At 39.4% G+C, this 20475-nt stretch overlaps 1 protein-coding gene across 1 annotated transcript in view; it reads right to left on the bottom strand.

The window, feature by feature from the left end:
* The window catches only part of LOC148044180 (uncharacterized), a 170347-nt gene that overhangs the window by 28594 nt on the left and 121278 nt on the right, over positions 1 to 20475 (bottom strand). The window contains exon 4 of the mRNA XM_087723053.1: positions 1921 to 2005. Coding sequence (XP_087579179.1) covers positions 1921 to 2005 — 85 coding nt within the window. The remainder of the gene's footprint in view (positions 1 to 1920; positions 2006 to 20475) is intronic.

Here is a 20475-nt window from a genome sequence, read left to right as displayed (position 1 = left end):
GTACGCTGCCCTGAGTCCTTGGGAGAAGGGCGGCATATAAATCTAATAAACCTAAACCTAAACCCTCCCGACCCAAGTCTCCCATCTGACTCTTACTGACTGTTCGTTTTGCTTCTTAACAAGGAATATTTCTTCCTTGCATTCCCTACAGAGTACTGAATTCACTGAACAGTCACTAAACACATGGTTTGTAAGTTGAGAACTACCTGTATTTCTTTTAGATCGATGCCATCCTTATCTTATTTCATCCACGCCTAGCAAATTTAGCAACGTACCTCCTCTTTTCTCTTTCGAAATGAAATATTCCTTCTCTAGAATTGTTAAATGTCTTTTAAGTTCACAACGATCCATGACTTTTTGTGCCTCACTGTATATTTTATCCACTTGGGGGATCAAACGCTTCACTGACCTACTGAATCAATGATCGATGAAGATCCCTTTGGACATTTTAGGGTTTTTCAATGCTTTGCTTTTCTGCAACCGTTCTTTTTCACGGGATATTACAGCATAGCAAGCGGCTTCGCGTGGAGATAAAATTATAGACCTTGTTCACTGCTTTTCTATTCAGCATTTATCCTCCTTCATTTCATTGCAACTTAGTTAATGCAGGCACAATGGCACATTCTATAAAATGAAAGCCAGTCTTTGGCTTCAGGGGTGGGCTTCAAAAATTTCAGCAATGGGTTCTCTGCCCGGTTGCTGGGTGGGCGGGGCCTAGTCGGCCTCCTGCACCATGGTGGAGGGGGTTGTTTTCGCTTTCCCCCGGGCTCCGGAGGCTTTCCAGAAGGCTCGTTCCCCCCCTCCCCAAACCTTCGCACAGGCCCTGCACTTACCTTGCATCCAAAACGGACCGTGTGGAGACTCCTGGGAGGGGAAGGTTGGGCGGGGCCAGCCAGGAGCCGAGGTGGCGCAGTGGTTAGGGTGCAGTACTGCAGGCCACTTCAGCTGACTGCTATCTGCAGTTCAGCGGTTCAAATCTCACCGGCTCAAGGTTGACTCAGCCTTCCATCCTTCCGAGGTGGGTGAAATGAGGACCCAGACTGTGGGGGCGATATGCTGACTCTGTAAACCGCTTAGAAAGGGCTGCAAGCCCTATGAAGCGGTATATAAGTCTAACTGCTATTGCTATTGCTATTTGGTGGTTCTCTGAACCAGCCATAACATTAGCTACTGGTTGTCCCGAACCTGGGCAAACCCGTAGCAGCCCACCCCTACTTGGCTTTTAAAAAAAATTCATTGAGCCAGAGAGACCATGGGAGTGGCTGGTAGGAATACAAAAGAACCAAGGATGGCAGCTCTGGCTGCATGATCAAAGCTCCATACAATATATTTATAATTAGAATGTTATGTATATATGCATAAATGAGATATGGTAATAAAAACAGTAATAATGTTTACCTAGCTATTACTTCTTAAAAATAAAAGTTGGGTTTACTATCTTGAAGTTATGGCTATCATCTTCTCCATTCCACTTTGTTCACACACACACACTCTCTGTAAAAGTTCCTGGTAGCTTTGTTAAAGCTTTTTTTTTTCCCCTTTAATTTCCTTTAACTTTAACTGGGTGATTGGCAAATATAGTAAAACAAATAAACTTATTATCTTTACAAATAATGTTACCATGTATTCCCGAAAATAAGGCAGGGTCTTTTTTTTTTGACCCCCGAAATAAGCACTTGGCCTTATTTTCGGGGAGGTCTTATTTTTGATGTGCAGGAGGCGGCGAGCATGGTCACCTCCTGGCTGCTGCTGTACTGCAATATTTTTGGGGAGGGCTTATTTTCGGGGGAGGGATTAATTGAGCGCATGCGCTCAAAAGCCTGATTGGGCTTAGTATCCGGGAAGGTCTTATTTTCAGGGAACCAGGGTAATAAACCAGGAATATTCTGAATCCTGACCTCCAGATAGGAGCTGACTTACCTGATTCCACAACAGATCCTTCTTAGGGTATATCGTGGTCTTGTTACTGAGGATTACCATCAAAAAGTAGAAAAAAATTGATATCCTAAAGGGGAAAAAAAAAAGAATGGATTGAGAAATGATGTTACATTTTGTTGTGATTATTTTTCTTTTTGTAGAATATTAACAAATTATTTACATCATAGAATATTTATAATTGTTTGCATATTTTGTATTTTCAAAATACAGCATCCTCGTTATTCCCAAAACAATTAGAAAAAAGTCAAGTGACCGGCTAGACCAGAAGTCAGCAACCCGCGGCTCTGGAGCCGCATGTGGCTCTTTCATCCCTCTGCTGCGGCTCCCAGTCGCCGGTCGGCTCCACAATTGATAGGGCTTTCAGTTAGGATGCATAGAGGAAAAAGGATGCTGCGCTAGGAAGAGACTCTATGGTGGGGGAACTGGACTTCCAGTCAGCTCCAGAATTGAACAGGGGGCTTACAGTTAGGACCTTTGTGGCTCTTTGAGTGTTTAAGGTTCCCGACCCCTGGGCTAGACTCTGAAGATACTTTTACTAAATTGTTGATAAGTTGTGAAGTTTTTTTGCATAAAACTGAGCAAGCCTTATCTTTCAAATTGAAGCACACATTTATATAAAAACAAGTGCAAATGTACTCATGATTTTAAAATAATATTAACATTGGAACAGGAAGGGTCTCTTTCAAATTGTTAGTTTCAGACTAACATCTGTAAAGGCCTCTGGATGTTATGCCAGGCTAGTATAAGTAAAACTCACTGCATCAGGTAACTAGGATTTGCCAGAAATCGACCTAGGCACATGGAAAATGTATTTTTTTTTTGAGTCAAATTACATCCTATGCTGTTTTAAAGCGATATTTAAGTTGTCCTTTTTTTCAGGAAAGGAGGAGTTTATTTGGAATAAACACCTGATCCAAAGTGGGCCTCATGCCAGACTCTTTGCCAAAAATATACTTGCCCCAACTTTTTGTAGTAAATAACCCCTTTTAAGAAAATATGGTTACCAGATGTTTGGATAGGAGAAGAAAAATTATAAGTTTTCTAGCAAGGTGTTTTTTTGATCCTTCATGTTGATGGACCTCAATTGTGATACTTAGGATAATTCTTCCCTCAAAAAATGACAGTGGCAGAGAAATAAATAAAATATGTAGAGTTTGATCTCAAAGAATCTATTACAAAGATGTGTTGGCGAATCTGTCAAGATTCAATCATTCTTCATGTAGGTTGAAGTGTCCTTATAATACCGCGGTTCTCAACCTGTGGGTCGCAACCCCTTTGGGGGTGTGTGTCGAATAACCCTTTCACAGGGGTCGCCTAAGACCGAAAAAATATGGAAAACATAAAATAATTTTATGGTTGGGCGTCACCACAACATGAGGAACTGTATTAAAGGGTCGCGGCACTAGGAAGGTTGAGACCCACTGTTATAATACAAAACATAACAACCTTGAAGTAAAATCTTCAGCTATACTGAGGAGAACCTAGTGTGAAAACCATCCACAAAGTGTTCTCAAAGCCTTCAAGAATTAAAATTAGGCACATTTCAGATTAATTTATCCCAATTGGTATCTTAGAACAGGATGACACTTGGAAGACATTTCTCATGTCTTCAATGCTTTACTCAGTTGTGGAAAATATGATACAATATCCATAAGAAGAAAACTGTTAACATTTATATATTTCAAAAATTCAATTATCATTGAAAGTAGAAGCTGTTTGCCGAAGGATATGGCTTCCAAATCTGGTTATATAATCTTCTGGAAGTTCCCACATCAGTTTTTCCACATCTGGAATCTCTAAATCCAGTATTGGCTATAGCTCAAACATGATTCCACCTTTTACATGGTGGAAAATCTGGAAGTCTCCTGGGTTTCCCAAGAACATTTGCAAGCCCCTTTCACAATTTCTTTCTTCCATGACCTTCAAATCTCTGCAGAAGACATACAAATTCTCTTTTTCCTCTCTCCTTCTCCAGCAACAACCTGAAGCATTCAAAAGCTTTCCAGAGGAAGCTGCAAAGGAACTGACATCACAAACAATTGCTGCTCTAGGAAACTTCACTTGCTCTCCTTAATGGGCCAGGCATTCCAGAGTCGTGCTGGAACACACAAACACACACACACCAGGGGTGCCTTCCCTCCCCCCCCCCCAGTATTTGTTTCCAGAGGGTAAGTCATCTGTGTACCAAGTTTGGTTGAAATTGCTTGAGGTGCTCCAGAGTTATGCTGGAACATACATACATACATATTAATAAATAAATAAATAAGAACAAAGAAGATGATTTTGTATTTCAAACTTTTGAAGTGCACGAAAGAGAAAAGGTAAATATGACTCGTCTTACTGATAGAGCTGATAAAAATAAGCTTAACTGAAGACAACAGGACACAAGTCACATAACTTTGGGGAAGAGATGATTATTACTCATATGGCTATAAGCCCAGGGGAATGTTCCATTAACATGAGGAGTTTTGTGGTGTCGTGACATCACTAAAGTAGAGAAAACCTACTTCACAGTTTAATAAACTAAAGTTGACATTCAGAAAATAAGTTCATATTTAACACTTCCTTCTCTATTCCCAGCATGACCTCACTCAACAAACAAAGCTGGTTATTATATTGAGGCTTCGGGATTAAAATGACCTTGGTCAATGCAAATTTGCCTCTTCTGATTAATCTAATACAGCTAAATGAGTATTCTATTAATTTAACATATTAAATCCTAACAGTTCTAACACCTTCACCTTCTTAGCAATTAAACCACCTCCTATTACCGTCCAGTTATCTTTATGACAATATTTGACCAATGCATTATTTTATAATATTTAGTAATATAACATCTAACCCTGAAAATGTCAACAGATATGCAGGCCAGATTATTTGAGCTTTCAATCCTGACATCTTTAAAATACTGCACTAAACCGAACTGTGGTCCTAACAAGAAACTATTTCAAGACAAAACTGCAGAGAAGCAAACTGACTCGGTGGAGATATATTTCAACTTATTATTGCCAGAAAATTCTAAAAACGTATCTGTGGAGTGACCAGAAGTTGAGCTTAACTCAGGAAAATCTAAATTTACTTTATGTTAAAAGATGGAGAAAATAATCAATTTCCAATACAATCAAGGCATTGCTTTCTCAGAATATATAATTTTCTCAAAAATTGCTAAATCACTCATCTCTGAAATCTGATTCTTTATATCTGGAATTAATCTAGCATTTTTCCATCTCCTAAAGATTATTTTTTGGTATGATTAAGTGTATGAAAATCTTGTTCAAAATAAAAAAAAAATTATTTGGGCTCTAACAATAGCAAAAGAATAATCGTTATTGCCATATTTTACTTTTACCATGTATTAATTTTTATTGTAATTTCTATAGTGTAAACCACCCAGAGTTATTGAGAATTGGGTGGCATACAGGTTTTATAAAATATTATTAATATGCATATCTATGGGAAAGTTGTTTTATAGCTGTTAATTAATTTTAAAGCTATTTGGACTTTTTTTGTGACGTGGTGGCTCAGTGACTAAGACGCTGAGCTTGTCGATCAGAAATGTTGGCGGTTTGGTGTTTCGAATACCTAGCGCAGCATAACAGAGTGAGCGCCCATTATATATTCTGCCAACCTAGCAGTTCGAAAACACGTAAAAATGCAAGTAGAAAAAATAGGGATCACTTTTGGTGGGAAGGTAACAGCGTTCCGTGCGCCTTTGGCATTTAGTCATGCCGGCCACAGGACCATGGAGAAGTCTTCGGACAGTGCTGGCTCTTCGGCTTTGAAACAGAGATGAGCCTCATCGCCTAGAGTCGGGAACTACTAGCACATATGTGCGAGGGAAACCTTTATCCTTACCTTTGGACTTCTTAGCAGCAATTGGATAAGGTTAGTTATTTGATTTGTTTATTACTAAGAGATGGGGTACAGGATAAAGAGCTTTATATTAACAAGAAGGGTGAAGAGATTATGAAATTATTTATACTTGTGATGAGGATGGGATTTCATTTTCATAAAGGAGAGGGATTCTTTGCATTTTTTTCTTGCTTTTATTTTTTCTATTTTGTACTCTTATTGCTCTTTCCAAAAATGTTAATTAAATATAAAACAATATGCATATTTTACTAAAATGTAATTAAATATATATATCTTTAAAAATCAGAGACCTATCTACACCTAATTATCTGAATTAATCTGTTCTAATTGTTCCCCAAAGTATTTCATTCTTTATATCAACAGACTTTAAAAGAAGTTTGCTGGAAACTACTCAGGTTCCCACATGGCAAAACTACTTATTTATACACCGTTCTATATATATAAAACTAAGATCACAGAAACCAAGCAAGTATAACATTCATGTTCAGGTAGATTACTCTTGAAACATTATTTTGACAGTTTAAATTAAAACAGTTAATTTAGTTTTTAAGGACATTAAATCAACGTCAATGGGCACAAATTAAATTAGCACATTTGATTCTGTCTATAAGTGTCAGGCACGAAAGATCAGAATCATGCATGAATTAAACTGACATTAATAATGGCTTGTTACAGAATAGAGTTGGAAAGGACTTTGGAGGTCTTTTAGTCCAACCCCCTGCGCTCAGGCAGGAAACCCTATACCAGCGGTGTCCAAACTTTTTGCAAGGAGGGCCACATTTGATAAGATGAAAATGTGTGGGGCTCACCATTCAGCCTGACATTCTTTGAACCATTAACATTAAATGCAAATGAACTATTTTATGAAAGACTAAACAAATAACTTCGGTGGGGAGAAGAGGCTGCAGGCCACTCGAAATTTGAAAAATGGCCGCAATTTGGACATGCCTGCCCTATACCATTTCAGACAAATGGGCTGTCCATTAAAAACCTCCAGTGATGAAGCATTCATAACTTCTGGAGGCAAGTTGTTCCACAGATTAATTGTTCTCACTGTCAGGAAATTTCTCTTTAGTTCTAGATTGCTTCTCTCTTTGATTAGTTCATTGTTTCTTTTCTTGCCTTCTGATGCTATGGAAAATAGCTTGACTCCCTTTTCTTTGTGGCAACCCCTGATATATTGGAAGACTGCTATCATGTCTCCTCTAGTCCTTCTTTTCATTAAACTAGACGTACCCAGTTTCTGCAACTGTTCTTCATATGTTTTAGCCTCTAGTCCTCTAATAATCTTTCTTGCTCTTCTCTGCACTCTTTCTAGAGTCTCAGCATCTTTTTTACATCGTGGCGACCAAAATTGGATTCAGTATTCCAAGTCTGGCATTATAAAATAGTATTAACACTTCATGTGATCTTGAATCTACTTCTCAAAACTATATCAGAACTTTGGAATAATTGCAAACCAGCTATTGACTTTCTCTCTCTTTCCTATTTGTGAGTTTTACAACTAGAAGGTACGTATTTTAATAAACCAGACACCTTTTCATAAAAAAAGAAGTCTGCCTGTTTCAATTAATGAAATGTCTTCAATATTATAATTTTTCCTACATTAAACCCGAAGTATCTGTATTAAAAAAACAACACCACCTCTTTTGGGATTTCAACTCTGTGAATCTGTTTGGAATTCTTTCAGGCAAAGAATCCTGATTAAATCAATTCCACTAAGACATTAAAAAAGTGACTTTGATGGTAATCCATAGATGGCACTAAACTTATTTGAAATATATTTTGGTGAAATCAGTTTAACAAATATGAGGTACAGTGGATCAAATTTTCATTTATAATGCACCCACATATTTACAGATAAGTCCATCTGGAGAATTAGCATAATTTACATGATATGTGTTAATTTATGTAACTGTGCAACTGACGTCTTTGGGTCATTTAAATAATTATGCAAATGACATTTTAGGTGGGTTTTTTTTTTGTAATATGCAAATGATAAAAACTGTCACAAATTATCTGAAAACATTGATTGTGTGATTTACACAAATGTCATAAATTACATCAATCTGTATTTAGTGGACATTTGGAAGTAAGATATAAGCCTTCCCACAATGATTAATTAAATCAGATTTCAGTTTATATGGATTTCAATCTTTCAGAAATATGTTGGAAGGGATGCAAGCAAATGAGTACATCTTGATGCCGATGTAAAGCTCACTTAGCTAATTATTCTGATCAAATATGTAGAATTGAGAAAAACATAATTAATTGATTAATTAATTAATTAATGTATCTGTAAGAAGTAAGGCAAAAGTAAAGGTTCCCCACACACATATGTGCTAGTCGTTCCCGACTCCAGGGGGCGCTACTCATCTTAAGTTTCAAAGCTGAAGAGCCAGCACTGTCCAAAGACGTCTCCATGGTCATGTGGCCAGCATGACTCAATGCCGAAGGCACATGGAACATTGTTACCTTCCCACCAAAGGTGGCTCCTATTTTTCTACTTGCCTTTTTACATGCTTTCGAACTGCTAGGTTGGCAGAAGCTGGGACAAGTAATGGGAGCTCACTCCGTTACAAGGCACTAGGGATTCGAACCGCCGACCTTTGTGATCAACAAGCTCAGTGTCTTAACCACTGCGTCCCTATTAATAAATCACTATTATCTACATTTTTTAGATTTATTAAACTCATGCCACCTAAAGAATTTAGCTCAATTTTTGAAACCAGTTTACTATAGAAAAACTAAAGCACATTGTTCCTTCTGTTAGTAATATTAAAGGCTAGGAACTTCAAATGGCCCTGATTGAAAAAAAATACTGTGGTAGACAAGAAAAACTAAAGCACATTGTTCCTTCTGTTAGTAATATTAAAGGCTAGGAACTTCAAATGGCCCTGATTGAAAAAAAATACTGTGGTAGACAAGAGGTTTGAAGACATTTATTACTCACAATTTATTAGTTATATTAGGTTGGTACTAAATAGCTTTTCTGAGTCAGCGCAAATATTCTTCAGGTGAAGCATATTTTAATGTCTTACTTTTCATTTGCATACTTTTCTCTTTTTTATGATTTGTTATCAAGAGGAAACAGTATCTGATCAAGAAATAGAAACAAGGAGGATCCAGGAAGCAATGGAAATAATAAAAAAGCAAATAGCAACCACCGCCAAGATCAGCTGATACGATCGGTGGAATCTCCAGTTTTAGTTGATTCAGAAATGGTTCTACCAATCCCATCAAGGAAGGGACTACGCTGGGGTGAAATCCAACAGGTTCTGGAGAACCAGTAGTGGAAATTTTAAGTAGTTTGTAGGTAGCAGAAATTTTGAGTAGTTCGGAGAACTGGCAAATGCCACCTGTGGCTGGCTCCAGAGTGGGGTAGGAATGGAGATTTTGCAGTATCCTTTCCCAAGGAGTGGGTAATAAATGGGGATTTTGCAGTATCCTTCCCCTGCCACACCCACAGAACGGGTAGTAAAATATTTGGTTCACCGACAAAAGGGCGAACGACAAAAGCGCGCCCGACTAAACCATGGTGACAAAACCGTGAGTTCTAAAGCGTGCCAACGAATGAGCACTGAAGCACGGCGACAACAGTGCGATGACAGAAGCGTGCTGTAAACCTAAACCTAACCCTTACCTTAAATCGTGCTTCTGTTGGTGTGCTGTTGTCGCCGCGTTGATGACATCGCGGTTTTAGCGCCGCAGTTTTGTCGGCGCGCTTTTGTCGTGCGGGCACTTGTCATGAAATATTTTGAATTTCACCACTGGACTATGCCGAATCAGTCGATGCCTGACAAAGAAGGAATAATGCACCACCGGGTGCAGCTATGGGACAACCCAAAGAGAGACAATCAGCATTCAACTTGCATAAAGGAAGTGGATGAGAATAAAAATGAAGCTGAAATTAAAGGACCTGTGATAACAGCAGAAATTGTGGAGAAAATGGCAACAAATATCAGGAACTCATCAGCAGCAGGTGACGATAAACTGCATGGTTTTGGTTGAAATATATAATGGTTTACACTCACTTATTGCCAAGCAGTTTAACAACGTATCACATGGAGGTAAAACTGAAGACTGGTTAATATCTAGAAAGAAGTACTTGATAATGCAAGATCCAACAAAAGGAGAGCCAACAGGCAACTACAGGCCAACTAACTAATACATAGTATTTTTGTATACTAAGCATAGTACTGTTTTTCCCTGAAAATAATATAGGGTCTTATTTTCTTTTGATCCCCAAAATAAACGCTTGGCCTTATTTTCAGGGAGGTCTTATTATTTTTGAGGTGCAGCAAGTATGGTCACCTCACAGCGGCTGCTGCTGTGTTGCAATATTTTGGGGGAGGGCTTATTTTCAGGGGAGGGCTTATTTTAGCCCGTGCGCTCAAAAGCCCTATTGGGCTTATCATCCAGGGAGATGTTATTTTCAGGGAAACAGGGTACACAAAATTGTCTGCTACAACGTCTTACCTGTCAACGACTACTTCGGCTTCAACCGCCATAATACACGGGCAAACAATTGATCCAAATTCAAGGTAAACCGCTCCAAACGAGATTGCAGAAAATACAACTTCAGCAACAGAGTGGTCGACGCCTGGAATGCTCTACCTGACTCCGTTGTTACATCCTCAAACCCGCATAGCTTCAACCTCAAACCGTCTATCGTGGACCTTAGCCCATTTCTAAGAGATCCGTAAAGGGGGCGTGCATAAGTGCACCAGCATGCCTACCGTCCCCGTCCTACTGTCCCCATTTATTTGTACTCATTTCCCTTGTTCATGTCCATGTTTATACTTATACCTGTTATCTCGTATATGTTTGACAAATAAATAAATAAAATAAACTAGTGTGGGAGTTGATGCAGTCCAACAGCATCTAATCGAAAACAAGCTCTTTCCACCTACAGAGAAATAAAATTGCCCAAATTACAGGAACAAAACCACTTGCCTAACTTAGATCCTTTTGAAAGGACTGGATAAGTGGATAAAAACGCTAATGCCATCTTAAACCTCGGCAATCAATGATAAAAATGCATTCTTATATACAGGTGAATTTCAAAATAAGTTAATAGGAGTGAAGTCTTGTTATTTCGGGCATTAGTTGAATTGTGAATTTTGAGGCCATCTGGCATCCACACATACCTGCTCTTGCAGATTTTTGGAACTATTTTTGCAAATCTTTAATAATCTGCCTCTTGGCTTTTATTCAGCTTTTAAAGCACCATAAAAGACTTTTGAGATTTTATTCCCTTCTTGCTTTTCTCTTCCCTAAAGTTGTCCAAGTGGAAAATGCTGCATGAATGACAGAGTTGGGGCAAATGGGCTGTGGGATGAAGACATTTCTCTAGAGGAAATTCTAGAGGGTTGCCATCTGATAATTGAGGATGATCCTGCCAGGGAAAAAACCCCTAGGCTCACCTGAATGAAAGTTTAGGTATTTCTGCTGAGAAACAATGAAACCTGAGCCATAATTATTTCCCCAAATTCAACATTGGTTCAGCTATTTGGTTCTCATTTACGAGTAGTCCTTGATTTACAACCATTCATTTAGTGATTGTTCAAAGTTACAACAGAGTTGAAAAAAAAGTGTCTTGCAACTTAGTCCAGAGGGGGGTTGCCGCCGGTTCGGGATGGATCAGTCAAACCGGTAGCGGCGGCGGGAGGCTCCGCCCACCCACCCAGACGCTTCTGCACATGCTCAGAAGCTTCTGCGCATGTACAAAAGCATTGCGCGCAGGCGTGAGTGTGCCCGAACTGGTAGTAAAAAAGTTAGCAACCCACCTCTGAACTAGTCCTTACGCTTACAAACACTGCGGCATCCCCAGAGTCATGTGATTAAAATTTGAGCGCTTAGCAGCCAGGGCTAGGCAAACAAAATTAATGGGAGAAGCCTGATTCACATAACGACTGTGGGATTCATTTAACAACTACTGTGATCGGCTTAATCGTGGCAAAAAAGTTTATGAAATCAGGCACAACTTGCTTAACTTTGCCTTCCTTAGCAATGAAAATTCTGGTCCCCATCATGGCTGTATGTGGAGGAGGATCTGTATATTTTATACTACAGGTAGTCCCCGACTTATCACAGTTCGTTTAGTGATGGTTCAAAGTTACAACAGCACTGAAAAAAAGAGATGTCCATTTTTCACAGTTATGACCTTTGCAGCAACCCCATGATCATGTCATTAAAATTCAGGCGCTTGGCACCTGCTTCATATTTATGACTTTAGCTGTGTCTCAAGGTCATGGGATCATCTTTTTGGACCTTCTGACAAACAAAGTCAATGGAGAAGCCACATTCACTTAACAACTGGGTTACTCACTTATCAACTGCAGTGATTCACTTAACAACCAAGGCAAGACAGATCGTAAAATGAGGCATAGCTCAACAAACGTCTCACTTAACCACAGGAATTTTGGGCTCAATTGTGGTCATAAGTCCAGAACTAACTGTAATTGACATTACAGTCCCAACTTTCAAACGTGACCCGTCAAAAGCGCGGACGGCAAAAGCGCGATCGACAAAATCGCGCCTTTGACGTCATCACAGCGCGACGAAAAAGATCGAAAAATTCAAATAAAAATTAATAAAAATTAAATTAAAGCAAGCCGATTCGCATAAAGGTAAGGGTTAGGGTTAGGGTTAGGGTTAGGTTAAGGGTTAGGGTTAGCTTTAGAGCGTTAGCGTTAGCGTTAGGGTTAGGATAAGGGTTAGCGTTAGGTTTTTCGTTACTTTAACGGTTAGGTTTTGGGTTAGGTTAAGAGTTAGGTTTAGGGTTAGGTTTAGGGTTAGGTTTGGGGGGCTTAGGGTAAGGTTTTCGCTTTATTTTTACAATTTTTCGATCTTTTTCGTCGCGCTGTGATGACGTCACAGCGCGCTTTTGTCGAGCGCGATTTTGTCCTACGCGCTTTTGTGGTGGAACCCTTTCAAAAGGGTTATAAACTTGGGACAGAGCCCTGAGCTGCAAACATCTGAATGACCACCAGAAGGAACAGTTGTTCAGTATCTCTTTGCAGCCCTCTAGTGGACACATAGATTTTTACAGTCCAGATCTGGTTAAACTCCATGGGACATTTTGGAACAGGAAATTCAAGATCTCAGAAGTGAAGACTTGCTTGTCCTTTCCAAAGTTGTCTCAGTGGCAGCCTCCTTCTCCTGTCCCATCAACATAAATGGATATTTTCACTGCATTATTGCTGCAAAAATCATGAAATGAGGAGCAGAAGTCCTTGGAGATGTTGTCGCCTGGGTCTTTTGTTTTTTTTCTTTGCTTTAAAAGGTTCCAATTCAGCAGGAATTTGTAATTTCCTAACAGTATTTGAATTGTTGGTTAAAAAACAACCCTCATAATCTACTCCTCTGGGATTAAATCTGAACTCTGAATGGACTATGTGGGTACAGTGAAACTCTCTTGGCAACTTTACAGAAGTTGTTTGCCACTGTTTTCCTCTGAGATTGTCTTTTATCTTATCAGTCAATTTCTCCGGCCATGGAATTCTTGGTGGTCTCCCACCCATCACTGACCAGCTATGGCCCTTTTTAAAGATTTTCTGAGCTTGATATACAAGTCTGTCCATTAAAATGCAAGCAGGGAAAATTGCTATCTTCCTCATTCAAATGTGTTTCCCCAAATATCTTACCAAGATAAATAGGACATCTTTTCTGTTAAAGAGTAGGTCGAGATTTCTTTTTTTAAAGAAATTCCAAATTTTAAGGACACTAAAGTACAAATGAAATATATCCATGCTAGTTATATCAGTTATAGTAATTAATCAAGGAAAGTCAAGTTACAAAATTACAAGGAACTGGGTATGTCTAGTTTAATGAAAAGAAGGACATGATAGCAGTGTTCCAATATCTCAGGGGTTGCCACAAAGAAGAGGGAGACAACCTATTCTCCAAAGCACCTGAAAGTAGGACAAGAAGCAATGGGTGGAAACTAATCCAGAAGAGAAGCAACTTAGAACTAAGGAGAAATTTCCTGACAGTTAGAACAATTACTCAGTGGAACAACTTGCCTCCAGAAATTGTGAATGCTCCAACGCTGGAAATTTTTAAGATGATGTTGGATAGTCATTTGTCTGAAGTGGTATAGAGTTTCCTGCCTAGGTAGGGGGTTGGACTAGAAGACCTCCAAGGTCCCTTCCGACTCTGTTATTCTATTCTATTCTAAAATTAAATGTATTGTTCAGCCACAGTTAAATGCAATTAAGTTTCCATGTCATAGAAAGCTATTCACATCCCCTTACCAAAGTAAGTCATATTTTAAAATGTTTAAATACTCTTTTAAAAAAAACTTTTAAGTAAAAATTGTTACCAGGTGCAGATAAAAAGCACTGAAAGGCATTGCGAGTGATGTTGATATAAAATAAATTTGGTGCTTAATTAAATCTCTGATTCCTTCCTTGTTTGCCTGCCTTTCATTTCCCTGAAAACTGCAGCTTCATCTTTCTCTCCGCTTGGTACAATGTTCCTTACGCCCCCAGAAAATTAGTATGATGGGTTATATATTTATGCAATTATAACAGAGAACTATTTTTTTGGACCAAAAAATTGGAACGATAACATAGCATTTTATTATGATGCGAGTGCTATCAGAATTTAAACCCGCAACCTAAACTGCCTATCCACCCACTTAGCCGTATGTTCCATTTAACTTAATATAGCTTGTTTCTATTCTGGAATAACAGACTTTATTGCATTTAAACAAATTTCGGTGACTAATTCCTCTTCCAAGTAGATGATTGTGCTGCAAAAACCCCTTTCAAAGGGCTAAATTAGTCAGGCTTATTTGCAAAGAGAGATGTTTAGCTTCTCCTATGCACCTGCTTTGCTATTGTGATGCACGAAGCCTCAATCAATTACACCAGTTGCTTGCTCTTCTCAACTTGGTTCTTGGGGGCAACAAGAGGAACACGCAAGAGCAAAGCACAGCCAATACCCTACCTGGGCTTTCTCCCTTCCAGATGTTCTCCTCCACCCGCCGCCGCGGCTCCGAGTTCTCTCAGTTAAGGACACCTTCTTAAGTTATAAGAGCACACCAAGATGCATCACAGGCTGCGTGGCTGAACTGGCTTCCGGAAGAAGGATGAAACTCTCAGCTGCCGCCCCCAACCTCGCTCCAGCCTGGTCAGCAGCCCCTCCCTCAGGAACACTGAGATGGGCTTCCACAAATAGCTGGGAAGTTATATTAAGAAACTGTCTGATGTCCTGCCAAGGTTTTTGATATTCTTCCAGAGTCCAGAGGTCAGATGCTGTTTATTTAGAGGCAAGATAGGTGCTTTGTAAATCATCCAATTGGTACTACTTTAATGCAAAGAACACACACACACACACAGACACACACATGAGAAGGATTGGGCGGCATACAAATCTATTAAAATTGAAAATTGAAATTGAATTGAAGGTCTTCTTCTTTTTTAGTTCCACAGTTGGGCTGAATTCAAAGCTCCCAAGTTTTTAAAAAGGCTTGTAATGGTTGGCATTTGGGCCATGAATCTCTAGGACCAAAGAGGGAACTCCATGGGGAGAGGGGAACAGGACGACTGCCTACCTACAACAAAATCCATAAAATGCATTTTTTTTTAAAAAAAATCCCTTAATTGTTTGTTTTTTTACTACTTTAAAACAAAGGAGCACAATTTCTATCAGCTTGAGACAGGTGTGAAACCCACTTGCTTTTGCTACCGGTTCGGTAGAAATGTGAGCAAGCAGGCGCCCCCCCCTCCGCGCATGTGCAGAGCGTCAAAAAGGTAAGATAAGGAACAGCGAGGAGGGGAATCCGCTGTGCCACGCAATTTAGATGAGCTAGAAAGCAGGAAAGGCTGCTTTCTAGCTAATACAAATCACGCATCGCAGCTGATCATTGGAAAAAACGGTTCTCCTGAACTGGTTTCATGTTTTTTTAAACTACTGGTTTGGGCGAACCAGTTACATTTTTGCTACCGGTTTGAGTGAACCGGTCCGAACCTGTAGCATTTCACCCCTGGCTTGAGGTCTTTGCAAAATAATGCACAGCATGTCAAAAGATGGAAGATGGCCCTCTATCAAAGGAGGGGTGGGAAGTTTGAGTGGGTGAGATATAGGAGAGGACTTTGGTTGAATTGGAATCATGTCTGCGATTATGACTATTTTTGACACACACCTATTCTCTGAACACTCTGAAATCTCCATAAAACTTCATAAAGTGTAGGATAGGAAATGAAGAAAAGCTTTCCTTTCAGGGGACTTGCAAGTTATAGAATCGACACAGGTGGGCCATCAATGGCCCTCCTTGGGGCACTTTTTTACATCCTTTTTTAAATGAAAGAAAAACTTTACAGAAGATTTTCCCCCCAACAAGCTGAGCTGAAACTCCATTCATGGGAATATCTCCGTTGAACTCCTGGAGAACAATTTAGGAGAAAAGACGACTTTCCAGAGATGGACTGACTGCTATTTCTGTCCTTCATTTTTCACAAAACTCCTCAAACAATAAAACCGATCGCTAATTCCAGGGAAATTGCAATGCAGTTTCATACCTTCAGGAAGTGCTCCATAACACATCTGGATGGGACGGTCCCTGTGCCAGATATATGTACTTGCATACATTTTTGAATGAAATTCCAAGGTGTATCAAGGTAAGATGGGATGAACCAAAAACACATATTCTGCATGCAAAAAGTAAGAATATATAAGGCCTGATCTCTTTGTGTCAAGAAAGACGGAAGGAGCTGCTCACAGGTAAGACGTATTGATTAGACGCCAGTAGGCATCAGCCAGGAGTCTCAAGACTTATAAATTGTATTTTCTAGGGAAGAGAAGCATTCAACCTGTGGGACCCTTTCCTGTATTCAGACCTCTGCAAATCATACATGGGATAAAAATGGAACACACTAAGAAATGGATTTGTAAATACCCAACTTTCATTGATGACTAGAGTATAGAGAAAGAAAACAAGCTAAAACTGAGGAACCAGCTCTTCGACAGGCAACTAGTGTTAAAATGAAGAAATAACACAAGGTGTGTGTGAGGTGTGGACAACACCTCACCAGTTGGTACTACATTCCAAGGGAATGTTAGGGAGTTGGTGGGAAAGGCAGTAAATTAATGGAGTTCCTCCTGTAATATTTGCAAAAAATATGACAGGAACGGGGGGGGGGGGGGGCAGCAAGGTTGACTCTGCCGTCCATCCTTCCAAGGTCGGTAAAATGAGGAGCCAGATTGTTGGGGGCAATGTGTTGACTCTGTAAACCGTTTAGAGTGGGCTGTAAAGCACTGTGAAGTGGTATATAAGTCTGAGTGCTATTGCTATCAGCCAATCTTGCCATATCATGGAAAGCTGTAGACTAGACAGGAAGAACACAAGGGCAAACTACTTAATACTGTTGCTAAGTGAACTACAAGGTCACTGTGAGTCAAACTCAACAGGGGTGTCCTTGTTTTGTGTCTGGTAGAAAATACTGTATATAGCAGCTCCAAATTAAAACAATACTTCTATTGCCTTGCCGTCTCTTTTCCTTCTCCCTTATTTTCCTTTCTTCCCTCTTTTGTCCTTCCCTTCTTGTTTATCTTCCTTTCCTGTCTTTCATTTCTAAAAATCACACACAACGAAAGTAAAGCACCAATGAAAGAATGTAATGAACAAAGATAGGTTTCAAAGGAAGAGCCCTTTTTATTCCTTTGCACTGTCCAATCTCCTAATCAGTGGTGGTAAGATTATTCAGTCTTCCACAATCAGTTTAAAGTGAATTGAACACCCAATCTGAAATTCCTGAGGGCCATATGAAGACCATTCCTAAATGAATTTCTATGGGTTTCTCTCTCTGAGATACAAACTACACCAAGGTGACATTCAAAGGGAATTTGCAGATCCAGGTCAACTTCTGCAAAATTTCAACTGAAAGTTTACAGGGGAATTGATCAGAAATAAGTTTCCCTGAACAAATGAAATAAATAACTATAGACAAATTTCACCATGGGAAAAACAGTCATTTTTACATCTAGCCATTTTGGGACTCCATCCCCCGCTTAGTTTGTATAACTTAGTTTTTATAACTATTGAACAGGTCATCAAAATGGCCAATTTATAAAATGCTACAAATATGGCTTTATGCACTAGAAATGTTTTCTCTTACTTATTGTTTATTTATTTGCTTTATTTATTGTGTCTGTGAGTTGTGGGTCATTGACAGCCTTCTGATCAGGTCTGCATCTTTCCATAAATATCTAGTAGAAGTCATACCCATCATTACATCGTCATGTCAATGACAGGAGTACCTAAATAAAACATTTTTCCCCCCACTTTCAAAACAAGCCCCAAAACACCGTCAGGATTTCTGCGCCCTGAGTTGCACAGCGAAAAACTTTAGCTAATTTCCAACGGCACGGAAACTCAGGGACCTGAATTAATCACTCAACTATTAATGAGTATTATAGTGAAAAACTAAGACATTTAATCTAAACAGAAGATATAGTTCATTAAAAATGTTTCTCCTATGCCAGTGATGGCTAATCTTCTTGTCGCCGCATGTCCACACCCATAAGGCAATGCACATGCAGCACCCCGTCCCCCGTGCATGCATTTGTGATGCCCCCGCACTCCCCTGCACATGCGCATGTGACCCCCTGTGCCCTGTTTTGGGCCTAGTAGACCTCCCTGCAGCCTCCTGGGACCAAAAATAGGCTACAGGGGCACGCACCCCCATGCTCGCTCCCACACATGCATGACCCCCTTGCCCCCATGTGTATGCGCACATATCTCCTGCATGCGTCCCCCCCATGCATGCGTGGCAGAGACCCGAAAATCAGCTGGCCTGTGGGAGGCGCGCACGCATGCACGATAGAGCTAAGATGAGGTGATGGCTCATGTGCCCACAGAGAGGGCTCTCCTATAGGTTCGCCATCGGGGTCCTATGCCTTTCAAGCAATAATATCTAGTATAATATCAAATACAATCAAATATAATGTATTGAAATGCTGTGATCCACTTTGATTGCCTACTTTTCTGTAAAAGTAGCAACAGTGGAAAATTAGAGGCCATTTTCAGATAAGAGATCAAAAACATTCTGAGCAGGAAGTAAAAATCAAATCTGCTCTTTGTTCCTTTCTTCCTTTTCCTTATAAAACAAGTCATTCTAAAGAATTGTGCGAACAGTATGAAGGCTTATTCTGAAGTTGCATAATCATTCTGTGATCCTTTATTTGCAATATTTTCATGGGTTGATATTAGATTATCTGTCAAGGCAGCTTTGACTGATTTTGTCTAGACTCCAAAAAGCTTTAGTCAAAGTACCTTTGGACGCTGTTTTAATACATACACAAAGACACATAAATGTTTTCATGCAGCTTCAACGTTACTGTTTATCAGTCCTTTACTCCTACTTTCCAAAGCAAGAAAGCTGAGAAGTGGTGACTTGATGCGAAAGATAATGTGGTACAAAGTAAAGATTTTTTTTAAAAAATGAGGACAGGTTGCACAACTGCTTGTAATTCTTCATGCAGTGTAGTTCTCGGAACATAGGATAACAGAGTGCTGGAAAGTGAAAATGTGGAGAGATTTCACACATACCTAAACGTCAATCCTTGCCTCTAAATATTGTTCTCCCAGTCCTAAGCTGCCGTATTTACAAAATGGTTACAGATTCACTCCAATGCACTCTTATTTCTGATCTCATGTCAATGAATCATGCTAACCTCTGACTTTGTTAGATTATTATTAATTTTTGCCTCTGTCCAGATTCACAGCATTATAAGTATAAGTATAATCTTTATTGTCATTGTACTTACATACAACGAAATTGGTTTTAACCTCACTGGTGCAAAATTATAACAGAAACGAAAAAAGAAAGAAAAAGAAAAAAAAATACTAGCGTGTGCATGGAGTGATTGTGGTTGTATTTAAAAGTCTCACAGCCCAAGGATAGAAACTACCTTTAAACCTGTTTGTTCGGCTGGCTATAAGTTACTGTGCAATCATTTCAATAAAACTCAGAGAGAGAGGGAGAGACATACCCTCTTCTTACAAACTGGGCAAATTTGTAAGAATGAGTATGATTTATTCCAAAAGACTTAATAACTCGATTTGCTAGAACATCGTAAAGTGTCATCCTACTATAAATATTCTTTCCTGGGCTTTTCCAGATGTTCCCTGTTCTTTTTCATCTTAATGCACATTTATGGGCTGAGACTAGCAAGAAAATAGTCCCGCTGGGATGATATTAGGACAATTTGAGTTCCATTTATCAATCTCTTTCCATCCTTTTAAGCAGACTTCGACTCCTGGTGATGTCATGGATGTGACTATAGAAAAGTTCGTCACAGCAATAGGAATAGTTTTGGGATTTTCCTGGAGCCTCCCTTCAAAATAGTGACCTTTTCTGTTCCTGCTTAGTGTCGCAAACCCAGTTGCCATGCTGAGACTCTCCTGGTTATAATGCAAATGATTCATCATCAGGAATCACAGAATAATTATGCAACTTCAGAATACAGTTTTTGTACAGCTTATAAATAGACGCTAAGAGTGTATTCTCTCTGTGTGTTTTTCTTCCTTGTGTCTAGAATAGCTTGCCAATCATTTAGGATTTTTTAAAATCATTTTAAGGACTGCTCATTAGGGGGGGGGGGTGTCACCAGGCCTTATTTCCCCTTCCTTGCTCTCTTCCCATCTTATCTCCT

Source organism: Thamnophis sirtalis, unplaced genomic scaffold (genome assembly GCF_051295495.1).
Source record: "Thamnophis sirtalis isolate CommonGarterSnake01/CBP01778 unplaced genomic scaffold, rThaSir2_p1.2 scaffold_9, whole genome shotgun sequence".
In the NCBI taxonomy this organism is placed as follows: Eukaryota; Metazoa; Chordata; class Lepidosauria; order Squamata; family Natricidae; genus Thamnophis; species Thamnophis sirtalis.
This window is presented reverse-complemented; position numbering and strand designations above follow the sequence as displayed.